At 48.4% G+C, this 13,651-nt stretch overlaps 1 protein-coding gene across 1 annotated transcript in view; it reads left to right on the top strand.

Annotated features, from left to right (window-relative positions):
* Positions 1-4,343: 4,343 nt before the first annotated feature.
* Positions 4,344-13,651, top strand: part of NEGR1 (neuronal growth regulator 1) — an 817,401-nt gene continuing 808,093 nt past the window's right edge. Inside the window, exon 1 of the mRNA XM_074220351.1 lies at positions 4,344-4,519. Coding sequence (XP_074076452.1) covers positions 4,344-4,519 — 176 coding nt within the window. The remainder of the gene's footprint in view (positions 4,520-13,651) is intronic.

The following is a 13,651-nucleotide window of genomic DNA, read 5'->3' on the forward strand; positions in this document are numbered from 1 at the left end:
AAAAAGAAAAAAGAAGGAGGAGGAAACCAAGAAGTCTAAATTCTGTGGGGCAGGGATTATTTTTGTTTGTTTGTTTGACTTTAGTGTATTAAGGGTGCATAACCCAGTGTTTTGCCCATGTGATATCACTAGAATGAAACTTATAATTTCAATGGTCCAGGCAGATCCTGGTGAGAGAATCTCCTCTAGCCAAGTCAATGGTCCCACTCTGCAATTTAACATCCTAGAGAGGGACTTATATGGGAAAAGGATTGATTTTACTTTCCAAAAGTAACACAGTCAAGAGGCATCAGAGGCAGCACTTGAATCCAAGACTTTCCGACCCCAGGCTGGGTCCCTCCTCATTTTACCCAGCTGCCTCTTTCATAGTGAGCATATTATAAAAGGGGGCTGAATGGAATTGAACCAGGAAATTGTCGTTTGATTTTGGTAAATGATAATAAAGCACCTCTCACAACTGGAAGAATATTTAAAAAGAACATTGTATTAAGGTTTATATTGTTAAATTTGATCCCTGAATATTTGGTTTTTTCAGTCATTCATTCCTGTCTGACTCTTTATGACCCCATGGACCATAGCGTCCATGGAATTTTATTGGCCAAGATCTTGGAGTTCCTTGCAGAGGATAAAAGCAAACAGGGGTTAAGTGATTTTTCTAGGATTACACAGCTAGCAAATATCTGAAGTCTGATTTGAACTCAGGTCTTCCTGTCTCCAAATCCACTGTTCTCCTAGCTGTCCCCCCTAAATATGTAGTATATATACAATGTGTATGCACCTTTAGATATAAGCCTATTAATATTTCATTTGTCATGCTCTATTCTATTTTATTGTTTGCATTTAAAGCTATTCTTTAATCTCTTTAGGATTCCATGCTATGGGTTCCATGTTCTCTCTCTCTCTGTCTGACACACACACACACACACACACACACACACACACAAGCACACAGCCTGTGTGTGTGTGTGTGTGTGTGTGTGTGTGTGTGTGTGTGTATATATATATATATATATATATATATATATATATATTGATGTATATGTCTTAGGTGACATATAGGATTAAGTGCTATTGGGGGGGGGGTCAGGATGATTTGAGTTCAAATCCAAACTCACATATTTGCTAGCCAGGTGGCTTTGGATAAGTCACTTGACTTCTCTGGTTCCATTTTCCTCATTTGTAAAATGGGAGTAATAATAATAATAAAATATTAATAATACTTGACTATTATAATACAGAACAACAGCAGCAGGATACTAACCTACAGCCGAACGTTGTTGGAAGAATCCAAGGAGCTGCTTGTGAAGCACTTGGCACGGTTCTGTGTAAATGGGAGTTAGCGTTAATTAGTTAGAGATGGGGTGGGTATGGAGATGCAAATGTGCCTGTGTGGGTCTGCATAGCTCTATGGGGAAGTTTTGGCGGCCCACGTCCTTAGTGACTTTCATTTCATCTCCTTAGGGTTGAGGTCAGAGATAAGATCCCCCCCCACCTCGTCCATGAACAGCTCCCAAATCCAGCGCGGACGAAAGGACGGTGTTCAGCGGCTCCCACATCTCCCAGGAAGCCTTGCTGCACTTGCACTTGGTAGTTTTCCACTGCTTCTGCTCCAAGAGCTGAGCCGCTGAGTGCTTGGAACACTTGAGCCCGTGGGTCTGAGCGAAGACCCAGAACCTGGAGCTAAGCTCTCCGGACAGAGGGCTTGGGAGGGAGGCCGGGGAGGGAGCGCAAGACTTTGCAAGCCTCCCTTCTCCTTTAGCCGATGTCAGGGGCTCAGGGTGGCTGCGGGCACGCCGATCTCTCCCCTAGTGGCGCTGTGTGGCACAGCTGGGGAGATGCCAGGCCCCTCTGGTTTTCTAGCTCCGTCCACCCGGGCCGGAGGCTGTGAAGGGAAAGTGCTTTGGGAACTTGGAGGAAAGTTGCTGTGTAACTGCGGGAGACGAGGAAAAGGCACCCCCCGCCCCCAACAAAAGCCCCTTCCCCAAGCAGAAGTAGCCGGCTGTCGGCTCAGGAGCCGGGCCGCCGTGCGCCCCGCGCCAGCCCCGCAGCCGCTCCCCGGGCCCCGGAGCACCCCCCGAAGGCCAACCCTGCGTCTTGCCCGGACTCTGCAGGGGCAGATCTCGGGGCCGCGGCCGCTCCGAGAGGCGCCTTCCAGGCTCTTCCTAGAAAACCCTGGCTTCCAGGCCCTCGGCAGCGGCCAGGGCCGGAGCGTCCTGGGCTTACCTTCCTCCAAGGGCTGGGGAGGCTGGGGGCCCCAAGGGGCCTGGGCTCCCCGGGGTGGGCGTCGGAGGGGGCCGCCGGGCCGGGCTCGGGCGCCCATAGCGGGGGCTCCTGGAGGCGGCCTGCTCCCGCGCCCCGGGCCGCCTTCCGGCCCCAAGCGGAGCCGCTCCGGAGCCCGAAGGCCAATGGCTCGGCCGGGTCCTGCGGCGGCGGCCTCGGGAAGGGCCGAGCCTCCAAGTCCGGCGGGGCTGCGGGCTGCGCCTCCGCATGGCTCCCGGGCTGCGGGAGGCTCCTCTCAGCGAGGGGACGGCGCCCGCCAGGACGGACTTGCCGGGCCCTGCAGAGAGCGCGGCCCCCTTGGCGGGGGATGCCAGCCGCCCAGTGTCGGGGGCAGCGGGCCCGGGGTGCCGGGGCCCGTGGGGGCTGGCCCTGTGCGTTGCTTCCTCCCAGAGGAGACTGGCGAGTCCAGGGAGGTCCTTAGACGAACCGCAAAGCTGTGGGGGGGGGGGGGGTACGGAAAGGGAAACGGGCACAGCAGTGCCGGGAAGGGAGACATCTAGGGGAGTCTGCAGCCCCCCAGAACCCCCCAACCCCCCCCCCCCCCCCGGACTGATGGGGGCAACTCTGCCTGACTTGGGCTTCGGCTTTTCTGACTGATCTGATAGGGGCCCGCCCGGACTCGCTAAGGGTATCGGGATCGCCCAGGGCCGAGGGCCTGGCTGGGTCCCTCGGGCACCTGCCCTCGGCCCCTGGAGCCCCTGCCCCCCTTCCTTCGGGGCCAGGGAGCCGGCTCTCGGGACTGGCATGTGGATCGGAGGAGGAGAGAGGGAAGGTCCTGGCGGCGAGGCCGGGCAGCGGGCTCGGCCCCCTCCAGGCGGGAGGGGCAGCAGCTGGCTGCCAGGCTGCCTCTGGCGGGCGGGCTGGCGTTCCGCTAGCCTTCCGCTGCTCCTGCGGCTGGGGCGGCCTGGCCCCTTGCGGGGCGACCTGGGACCCCCCGCCCCGCGCGTGTGTGTGTGCGTGTGTGTGCGTGCGGCGGGGCAGCACGGCTCTTGGCTGGCATCTGAGGGGCCGGGGCTCGGGGAAGCCGCCTCTTACATAAGCCGCCACCCATGCCCGGCCCGGGGCCCGGCGCCCCGACCCCTCCCCGCCCGCAGCGGGCACCCCGGCCCCCCGCAGAGGGACGCCAGGACCCGCCGGACAGTCTCGTGCCTCAGCGGCCGCGCGGCCAGCGCTGCCGCAGGGAACTCGGTCCCGAGGCGGGCCGGGGGAGGCCCACGGAGGGAGGGGGGGGGTCCCACGCCGCGGCTGGGCGGCCCCCGAGGGCCGCGGGGCAGGGCCGAGGCGGCAGCGTGGCGCCGGGGCCGCTGCCCGGGTTAGAAACTTCCAGGGCCCGGGAGTCGCTCCCGGGAGAGGCGCCCCACTCCCCGCGGCGCGGGCCCCCCGCGCCCCCCGTGTCCGCGAGGTGCCGGCTGTCCCCTTCATCCCGCCAGCCCCCGACCCCCCCGCCTGGGAGCTGGTACTACGGCTCGGGAGTGCGCGCGTGTGAGTGTGAGCGCGTGTGTCCACGCGGGGCCGCTCCATCAGCAGCCCCGGGAGGGGTTGCTAAGGAAACGGCCGCTTGGCAACGGGCTGGGATCCTGGGGGCTCGGGCTGCCCGGCGGCGGCGGCGGCGGCTCGGCCTGCCCCTGCTCCCTCCTCCGGCGCGGCTCCTCCTCCTCCTCCGCCCCCCGCCCCCCGCCCCCCGCCGCCGTGGCCGTGCGCCCCTCATTCTCCGCGCGCCGCGCTCCTCGCTGGATGCTGTGCCAGCCTGCCCGCGGCTAGCCCCACGCCCGACGCGGCCCGCCCCGGAGCGGGACCCGGAGGGTGGCGGCCAGGGGGGGCGCCGGGGCGGCCGGGGCACCGCGGGGGCCCACCCGACCACCCCCCGAGCCAGCCATCGCCCCGCCACCGGCGGGACCCCCCCCCCCCCCGCGCACACAGGCGCGCGCGCGCGCACACACGCGCCCTCGCACACGCACACACACACACACGCACACACTCACAGCCCCGGCAAACTGTGGAGCGGCGGAGCGGCGCCGGGCTCCGGGGAAGGAGGACTCGCGAGCGCCAGGGGGTGGGCGGGCATGGACATGATGCTGCTGGTGCAGGGAGCCTGCTGCTCGAACCAGTGGCTGGCCGCCGTGCTGCTGAGCCTCTGCTGCCTGCTGCCTTCCTGCCTCCCGGCCGGGCCCAGCATGGACTTGCCCTGGCCGGCCGTGGACAACCTGCTAGTCCGCAAGGGGGACACGGCGGTGCTTAGGTAGGACCGGCCCCGGCCCCCCCCCCCCACTGGTCCCCTCCTCGGGGGACCCCGGCCCCCTCCCCCAGCCCCTGCGCCCCCGGGGAGGCAGCTGGGAGCGAGCCCCGGGCTGGCAGCCCGCAGCCAGGCGCCCCAGGACAGCTCTCCGACTCGGACCCGGGCCGAGCCAGGAGGACGGGCGCCCCGGGCTCGCCGGCCCCGGGCCCGGCTCGGCTCGGACTCTGCCAAGTTGGGCAGCCCGCCTGCAGGAGCTCCGGGAGCCAAAGCGCTCGCTCCTTCTCGCCCTCCCTCCCCGGCGCCCTTCTCTGCCCCTTGGCCTTGGTCGCCCCGGCCTCTGCCCTCTGCCCCCCCCCCCCCCCCCCCCCGCTCCCGGCCGCTCCTCCCTGCTGCCTCTCTTTTCCCTCTCGTGTCTCCGGCTCTCTCCGCCTCGCTCACTTTTGCCCTCTCTCTCCCACTTTGCCCACCTCCCTCCTGCCCTCCTCGCCATCCCCCCTTGGCCCTCTCGGGCAGCCTCTTGGCCGCGCTGTCCCCGGGCTTCTCCCCGGTGCCCCGCTCCCGCTGCCCTCTCCTTGCCCTCGCACCACCCATATTCCTCGACACTCTGCCCTTCCTCACGAGCGCCGTGGCCAGGAGGCTCGGCTGCTGGCTTAGCTCGTTACCTTTTCCCAGAAAGCCCCTGCCCCCCCCGGGGGGCAACTCTCTCCAGTAGATTTCTGGCACACGCCCCCCCCCACACACACACACACACTGGAACGCACTTTTGCACTTCTCAGCAGCCCCTTTGCAATCCCAGGCACATGGCCTTTCACCGTTCACGCACATCCCTGCGTTCTCACTCAGGACGATCCCCAGCATATTCGCCTGCGACTCTCCCCGTCTCCCTCCCTCCCCCCTTTCCGCCCTCCCTGCACACCTCTGCACCCCGCTTCTCTCCCTGCACCTTCCCGCTTGCCCTCCCTGCCTCCCTGTCTCTCCTCCACTGTCCTCATCAGCTCCCCAGCGGAAGTGGCTTGTCACCAGTGAGCACCAAGAGCCCAGGTTTTGCCTTAAACAGAATGAACTAGTGAAAGATCTTTCTTCATGTGGGAGGACGGCAGTGGATGCTCCAGGGGCGTTCAGACTTCGCTGAGGCTGAGCAGCCCTCCCTGAACCTTCCCTGCCCAGCAACAGCGAGTCTCCCGCTCTGTGGCTCCAGCGGGTAGATGGCTCGGATCTGCCTTCCGAAGCCCCTTCTTGTCCAATGAGCGTTAGAGAGCTTAGGGATGTGCACTGCACATGTAGACGGGATGCACAAAGTGAAGCGCACTGAATGTTTTATAATACTGAGTAGACTTTGCCATTTATTGTTGTGGGTGTGGCGTGTGACTTCTCTTTTCAGCAACCTCTCAGGAAGACCAGATGTATAAGGAAAATGGATGTCTGCCCTTGTTCTGGGCATCTGGAATATATTTGAACAGTCATTTTGCTAACTCTGCTGTGAACTTAGACTAGTAAGCAGATTGCAGACAGAATTCTATTTGGGGATAACGAAGCAAAAGATTCCTTTTTATTGGCAGTCACAATTCACATCCCATTTTAAGAGAGCCAGGTTGCAGAGGGTTTGCATGATACCCATATTTGCCTCCTGGGGAAGAAGTTTCTTTTAAGAAGTTTGGACATCTGTGGTGTGCTCCCCAGAAGGATGCTCTATGTCCATAGAGATGGGTCATGGGAATAGCAAGCTACATGCTTCTGGTCAAATAGGGTTATCTTATCATGAAGTATGCTCAATCATTCATGTTTCTCGTTTGAAACATAGCATAACTGGGGGATGAGGCTTCTGGATGAACAAGACAAGTGGTCTGTGACCTCTGAGGCCCTGGGTTATGACACCAGGAGAGGCATTTCTGTTTTCATTCTTTTCTAGCCGTGATGTTTATACTAGCTTTGGACACATTAATGTCCCAGTGTTGGGGAACCTTGGATGCTTCAGGGTTGCCGCTTGGTGCAAAATGAATCCAGCTGGAGTGCCCTGCAATAATCTCCTGGTTTTCTATGGCTTCAGCCCACTCCTTTCCCCTTTTGAAAGCTCTCTCTTTGGTGGGATATTTTACAGCCTCAGCTTTTTGTTTTGTTTTTAATGGGAATAATCGCCACCTAATGATGTTACTTAGTAAAAGGATTTAAAAGAAAAAAAAAAAGAATAAATAGATGCATTTGCTGCCCTTCTAACCAAGCACAGGAGCAAGACTACTTTATTCTCTAGACAATTGGTCTGTACAGTATCCTACAGGCCTCTGGGGAGAGCTCTGGGTTTGGCATCCTTCATATTCCTCATGGATAGAGAAATGTATTGAAATAGCTTATTCTTGTGAAGTTTTTCCTCGTTTCCTTAATTGCTAAAATGAACCCATTGACTGTCCTAAACTGCTCTCATTTGGGAGAAGCTGCTGTTTGGGCCTTCTACCCTAAGCTTCAAGGGAAGGTGTTTGATTAATATCATTGAATGGCCACACTTTTCTCCTAGACTCAGATTCCATAGCTAGAGTGCCTGGTTTTAATTTCAGGGACTTCAAATTAGGTTGAATTTAGTCTCTAATGACAAGGAAAATGCGTTTGTCTCCCTTCCCCGACTCTCCTTTTCCCTGCCTCCTCACTACATGGTTCCAGGGACAGTGAAGTTTGTGATGAAACCATATCCATATCTATACCAAATAATAGGTCTATTTAAACATATGCACTTGTATATGTTTTTCAGACAAGAAAACAGCTCATGTGATAAGTTGTATTTTAATGTTTGGGGCCTCAAACAGAAAAACAATCTTTTAGGGCTGCTGACTTCGTAATGCACTTCCATGAGACCACACATTTCAGACCAGATGCTCATTTTCATCTCCCAAATGACGAGATACATTTGGGGAGAGAGAATGATATTAGGGATCACAAGACTTTTCATTGCTCTTTCGTTCGACTCATAAAGCCACAAGAAAAGCCCTGTTAGAATAAAATATGAGAACCACTGATTTCAGCTCTCTTATTTTGAAGGGCTGTCATGTGGATTTAAGGCAATGAAGAACCTTTCAGGAAATTCTCTTTTATCTTTTCAATATCTTGAACATGTTCTCCTGACCCCATCGGCATAATAAAATAACATATAAAATGCAAAAGTCTCTATTGCTAAAACGAACATAATCCATTGCCAAAACTTCGAAGGGTGCATTGAAGAGATCTGGGCCTCCTAATGATCATGGATTTAATGAGGCAGCAGTGCACTAGGAGATATCTTTTGACATTTTCCCCCTGCAGGAAACTTGGGATTTGGAGGAATCTGTGTCCATCTAGAAGACATTTGAAATGGCTATCAACATTTAAAAATATGTTTCCATTAGCTTGTTAAATAATAGAAATGGGGTACAATGATGTGGATATATGCTCAGTTGAGGTAAATGAAAAACTATTTATCTATTGAACGGTTAGGTTTTTTTTTTTTTCCCGTCGTCATACTGATCTTTCTCCTATGAGACACACAGAATGCAGAATAAAGGTAAGTGATGATATCTGAGACCTGATTGATCACTCCACAGTCGCCTCTGGGAGATTTAGAAAGCCAATGGAAACTTTGCTCCAATCAGGTTTCCTGTTGCTTCTTCAGCTCCTAGAATGTGAAGATGGGAGAACAAGGGAGACGTGGTCAGAAAAGAGATAAATACACAGAGATGGCTCCAAATATGATCCATCTCATCTACACACGTATGCCCCTCCCCCTCCATAGGCAGACCATTCCAGGATGCCATGATTTCCATCTATCTACTTCTCTTAGATGAATAGCCACTCCAAAGATATTATTTATCTTGTGTTTTCTTTACTTTGGAATTTGACTTGACTGTTTATCTTAACTGTGAAAACACCTAGGGCTTAAAGGATTCTTATTTCATTTTTAGGTGAAGGTTGCTATGCTTAGTTGGGTAAATTTGGACAATTATATAAAATTCATAGCCATCTGAGTGTAGTTGAAGCATGATTAAACCAAAATGATGGTGACTGGCTATATTTCGTTAACTTCAAAGAATCATGGGGAATAAATGGATTGACTTCTTGAGCAAAAATGGTACATAAAGTATCATGAAATTCAGCTTGGAAGGAGGGTCAAGCTTCTCTCTCTTTGGAACAGGTCTTTTGATTAGTAATAGAAGAAATAGCATTTATTTAAGTTGTGAAGGTTTACAAAGGACAAATAAATTATTGCAAATGAGCTTCAGAATACCTCTAAAAGGTGGATCCTATCATAATTCTCATTTTAGAAATGAGGAAATGAGACTGAGCAGATGTTTAAGATTTCACAGTCATGAAGTTTCTGGGGTAGGATTTGAATTCAAGTCTTCCTAAGTCAAGCACTCTTACACTATGCATGACTCACTTAGGAGGGATGGGGAGGGGGAATTTTCAACCTCCAGAAGATGAATTTTGCTTCTTCTCTATTGAACCTGCTTTTCCATGTTCCAGGGCTCTCAGTCTAGTTTTGGGGACACACTCAGGATGTGTCCCTTTCTTACCAAGTTACCACATGGAGGCAAAGTTGACTGTGCATTACCAGCAAACAATCAGACTCTCTTAGCAGAAGTCAATTATGCGTCACTGTGTCATTTCAAATTTTCTTGAAAGGAATAAAAAGAAAAGGGAAAAATGCCACTGACAAAAACCAGCCTTTTTTTGCACAATGAGTGAAAAAAAAAAACCTGAAGGCTTCATTTTAAAGCATCTTGGAAGAGGCGACTAAAACATAATTTCGATGACTTGATATTTCAGAAATAATTTGATGAGATCATGCTGAACATATATACATGTATGTGTGTATATTATAACTATATTAAAATACTAATCCATATTAACATGACTAAAATAGTATTTTTAGAGATTATATTGGATACTCTATTCTTTATTTCAGAGAATCTTTAGCCTCATTCAAAGAGGCAGCTAGTAGGCCAGTAGGTAGCATATTGGACCTAGATTCAGAAAAACCTAAACTCAAATCTGGTCTATAATTTTTATTAGTTGTATGACTGTGGTCAAGTCATTTAATCTTGTTTGCTTCAGTTTCCTCATCTATAAAATCAGAATAATAATAGCATCTAAATCCCAGTGTTTTTGTGAGGATCAAATGAGATATTTGTAAAATGTTAACACATTGTGGGCATCATATTAATACTCATTATCTTTCCCTTCACCTTCCCTCCCAATACCCCCCCATAAAGAAAAACAACAAAGCTAAGGTGCCACCTAAGCAGAGGGGGGATTTCTCTATCCCTCCAGGTATTTATCAGTGTTCTCTTGCTCTTGAAATCAATCCATATTGCTTTTTACATAATTTATATTTACTTATCTGTGTGTTTGCCTAGTAGAATAGTGGCTCTATGAAGGCAGGAACTACTCATTGTGCTCTTTTTTAGCTCCAATGTCTAGTCCAATGCGTGAAAATAGCAGACTTTGAATAAATGCTTATGGAATTCACGTGAATTGAGTTGAATTTTACCCTGACAACGTTGCCAAACATTTTGATAATCTTCTCTCATTCTGGCTTTTTTCTCATTGAGTATTGATATTGCAGCTTTCTTCTCAATCATAATTCAACATATTCAATCTGCTTTTTGTACTTAGTGAAGAGAAATGAGGTTCTTTTCTTAAGTTTAACATTGGTTCTTCAATCAACAAACTGGAAGACATGAACTCAGTCATTTGAAGGCAGAATAGGGCTGGATGACATATGCCAAACCAGGGAAAAGGTGATGACTTCCTCAACTACTGCTCTCCTAGTACTACTGACACATTTGGGGTATGGGGGACAGAGAGTACAAAGGCTCTCAAGCCTATGTAATCACTGAGAAGGTGATGTTGCCAGTTCAGAGATTATGTGCAGGAAGCCTGGAAAGGAAGGAAGGCCAGAAAGAAAGGCAGATTTTGTGGATGGTATTTCTTTGAGAGTCCCCAGAAGCGGATGTAAGAGTTGGAAATTATATTAGGTTACAGGCATTAATAAAAGTTCCTTTTTAAAAATGACTTTGGGAGGTATTCCACAAACACAATTGTAGTACCCATATTCTTCCTTATTTTATTACTTTTTTAGTGTTTCATATTCTGTTCCCTCAAATTTGGACATTTATATATTTCCTACTGATATGTACCTTGATACTATCAGTGTTCATCCTAGAATATGAGAAATCAGACTCAGCAGTAAAAAGTGGTGCCCAATTATTTTGACTATTTCATGAGTTGATAGATATTTTATTGATTCTCGTGTCACCAAAGGTATCCGTCTTTAGTATTGAAATAATCTCATAGAATAGACTCATAGTCCTTTCAATATTGTTCCTATTTTTAAAGCTTAAGAATCATCACTAATTTATGAAATTATAGATCTTCACATTCAGTGGTATGCAAATTGCATATCACATTGGATGGAGTCCAAATAGTGCAGCTTCATAGACCAAGTGCTTCTTTTCATATTGTGACCTTTCACATGGCATGTTTGGGTCCTATTTTTGTTTTAAAAGGAGACAATCTTATTTGTAACTTTATCCTGCACCCCCTTCCACTTTTTAAAAATCTATTCTCTTTACTGCAATGACTATAAGTCATTGGGGCTATATATAATGACTATGACCTAGAAGTGATTTAATGAATAGTCTCAATTCTTAGAAAACCTAGAATGGGGTGAAGGAGGGTTGCATGGATTCACTGAGAATTTACTAGGGTATCTACACCTAGTAAGTAGTAACAGTGATAGTCACTGATTGGGAGTGAGCAAAGGATCCTATCATTGGTGCTTAAAAGGAGATGTAAGTAAGCTGAATAAAGATTGACAAACTGGGCTTTTGGTCTGTTTCACTTGAGGCAAAACAAAACTAAGACCTCCAAAAGTTTTAAAGGAATTGTGATGTGTGATGACACTTGTTTCTATGTAGTAATAAATGTAAGATCATTTTAATAAGACATCAAAAATGGTCCAAGTTCTCCAACTCTATTAGAAAAGAAAGCACCAAAAGTTGTAAAGCATTTTCCAGGAACAGTATATTGAGAAGACTTTGATAGCTTAATGTTTTTTTGTGATTTGACAAAAAATAGAATAAAATTATTTCTGTAAATATGTTAACAAAATATGAATAAAATTACTGTATTCTATTGTTTTATGGAAATTACTAGATGTGTCTTTTTTAAAAAAAATTTCTTAGTATCCTGAGTGGTTTATCAAAGTGTATAGTTCTCAATGAAGGACCCAACCTGAAAATAATCCCTTTATCAATATGTATATATATATGTATGTGCATGGATGTGTATATATATATATATATATATATATATATATATGCCCAACCTAAATATAATCCCTTTATAAATATATCTATACCTGTATCAACATATCTGAATTTTATCACAAGAGCTTTTGCATGCCCACTCTTCCAACATCTCTTCCAGATTTGACTTGTCATCTCACATCACTTAGATTCCCCAAGGCTTCTACCTTTCTCTTCTTCGGGTTCTTTTCTACCATATTTTTTATCTGAAAGAGAATAAAAGTTGCCACTTTTCCTTTTCTTTTCCATTTCCTAAAACAGTGCCTTTTCTTAGTTTGGGATGGGTTTATGTATATTATTTCCACCTTAAATGCCAGCAAAAATGAAACAAAACATTTACTTAAAAAAGAAAATAAAAGTTTAAAAGTTATAGATTTCTGAAAAGCCATTTTTTTACATAAATATTTCTAGGACTTGGGAACTGCCTCATCCTGGATTACTTTTCCCTTACCCTTGTTGACTCTATCCTTCAGCTGATGCAATTTGTTCATTCTAACTACAAATTAAACCACTTTCCCAGATTTCCAGATTTTCAGCATAAGGTAGATTTCATAGGTAAGTGAATCTTTTAGATCTTTTAGATCTTTTTGTGCACGACATTATTTCTTTCTGGGATATTCCTGCTTTCAAAAAGTCCTAGTCAGTAAGTCAACAAATAGATGAATCCATGTTTTCTTTTCTAGGAGCCAAGAATTGTTAACAAGAGATTCCAAGAAACATGAAAATTGCCTCTGCCCCAAAATTGGTTTCATTGTAATGGGGAGAGGCAATCTACAACTAATGAGGTCACAATTCCTTATAGAGGCAAAGGAGAAGGGCAAGACCAGCAAGGGCCAGATCAGCAGAGAGGGAGATGTGAGCTGAGCTTTGAAGAATTCAGAAATAAGAGTTGGAGGCAAGGGGCTGACACATTTAGGATATGGGGCACAGATAGTACAAAGACTCTTAGACCTAAACCTGAGCTTACATAATTTCTGGGAAGGTGATGTTGCCAGGTCAGAGATTTTATAGAAGAAGTCTGGGAAAGAAGGAAGGGTAACGTTAACAAGAAATTTAGATGCCAAATGGAGTTTATGTTTGAACCTTCAGGTGACAGTAGGGCTTGTGGAGGGGAAGGGAACTCAGTGATATGATTTGATTTATGTTTTGGTGAAATTCCTTTGTCCATCAGTCCTCAAAAACAGGCTTCAGTCTCTTCTACTGCCTTCCACTTAGCACTTTCAAGTTCTCCTCCCTGCTGACTTCTTGATGAAGGTACTTCCAAAGAGATCTCAGGCATGTTTTCCCGTTGAAGTCCTTCCTGAAGGATCCATCATCTCTTTAACCTCCCAGGGAAGTTTGAAAATTCAAATTTGCCTTTGAAGTAACTCCTCTTTCTTCTAGTGGGTTGCTTATATCCTATACTTAAAGTAGGTTGGCCTCTTCAAGGGCCCTAAGGCTTGGTCCCTAAGGCTTAGCTTACCTTATGAGATAGCATGGACCATAGTACCATGATCCTCTTTCAGAAAGGCTCTCAGCAGACTGAACTACTCCTTCAATTGCAAAGTTTGCATCTTTAAAGGGAGAGATTTGATTTAATGAAAATAGTATTCTAGTACATAGGTTCTTAACTTTGTGTGTGTGTGTGTGTGTGTGTGTGTGTGTGTGTGTGTGTGTGAGAGAGAGAGAGAGAGAGAGAGAGAGAGAGAGAGAGAGAGAGAGAGAGAGAGACCGAACCCTTTTGCCTATCTGGTGAAGCTTTTGTCCTTTTTCAGAGGGATATTATATTTTTTGCACTTTACATTTATTTATTTATTTATTTGTT

The sequence above is a fragment of the Macrotis lagotis genome, chromosome 2 (genome assembly GCF_037893015.1).
Source record: "Macrotis lagotis isolate mMagLag1 chromosome 2, bilby.v1.9.chrom.fasta, whole genome shotgun sequence".
In the NCBI taxonomy this organism is placed as follows: Eukaryota; Metazoa; Chordata; class Mammalia; order Peramelemorphia; family Peramelidae; genus Macrotis; species Macrotis lagotis.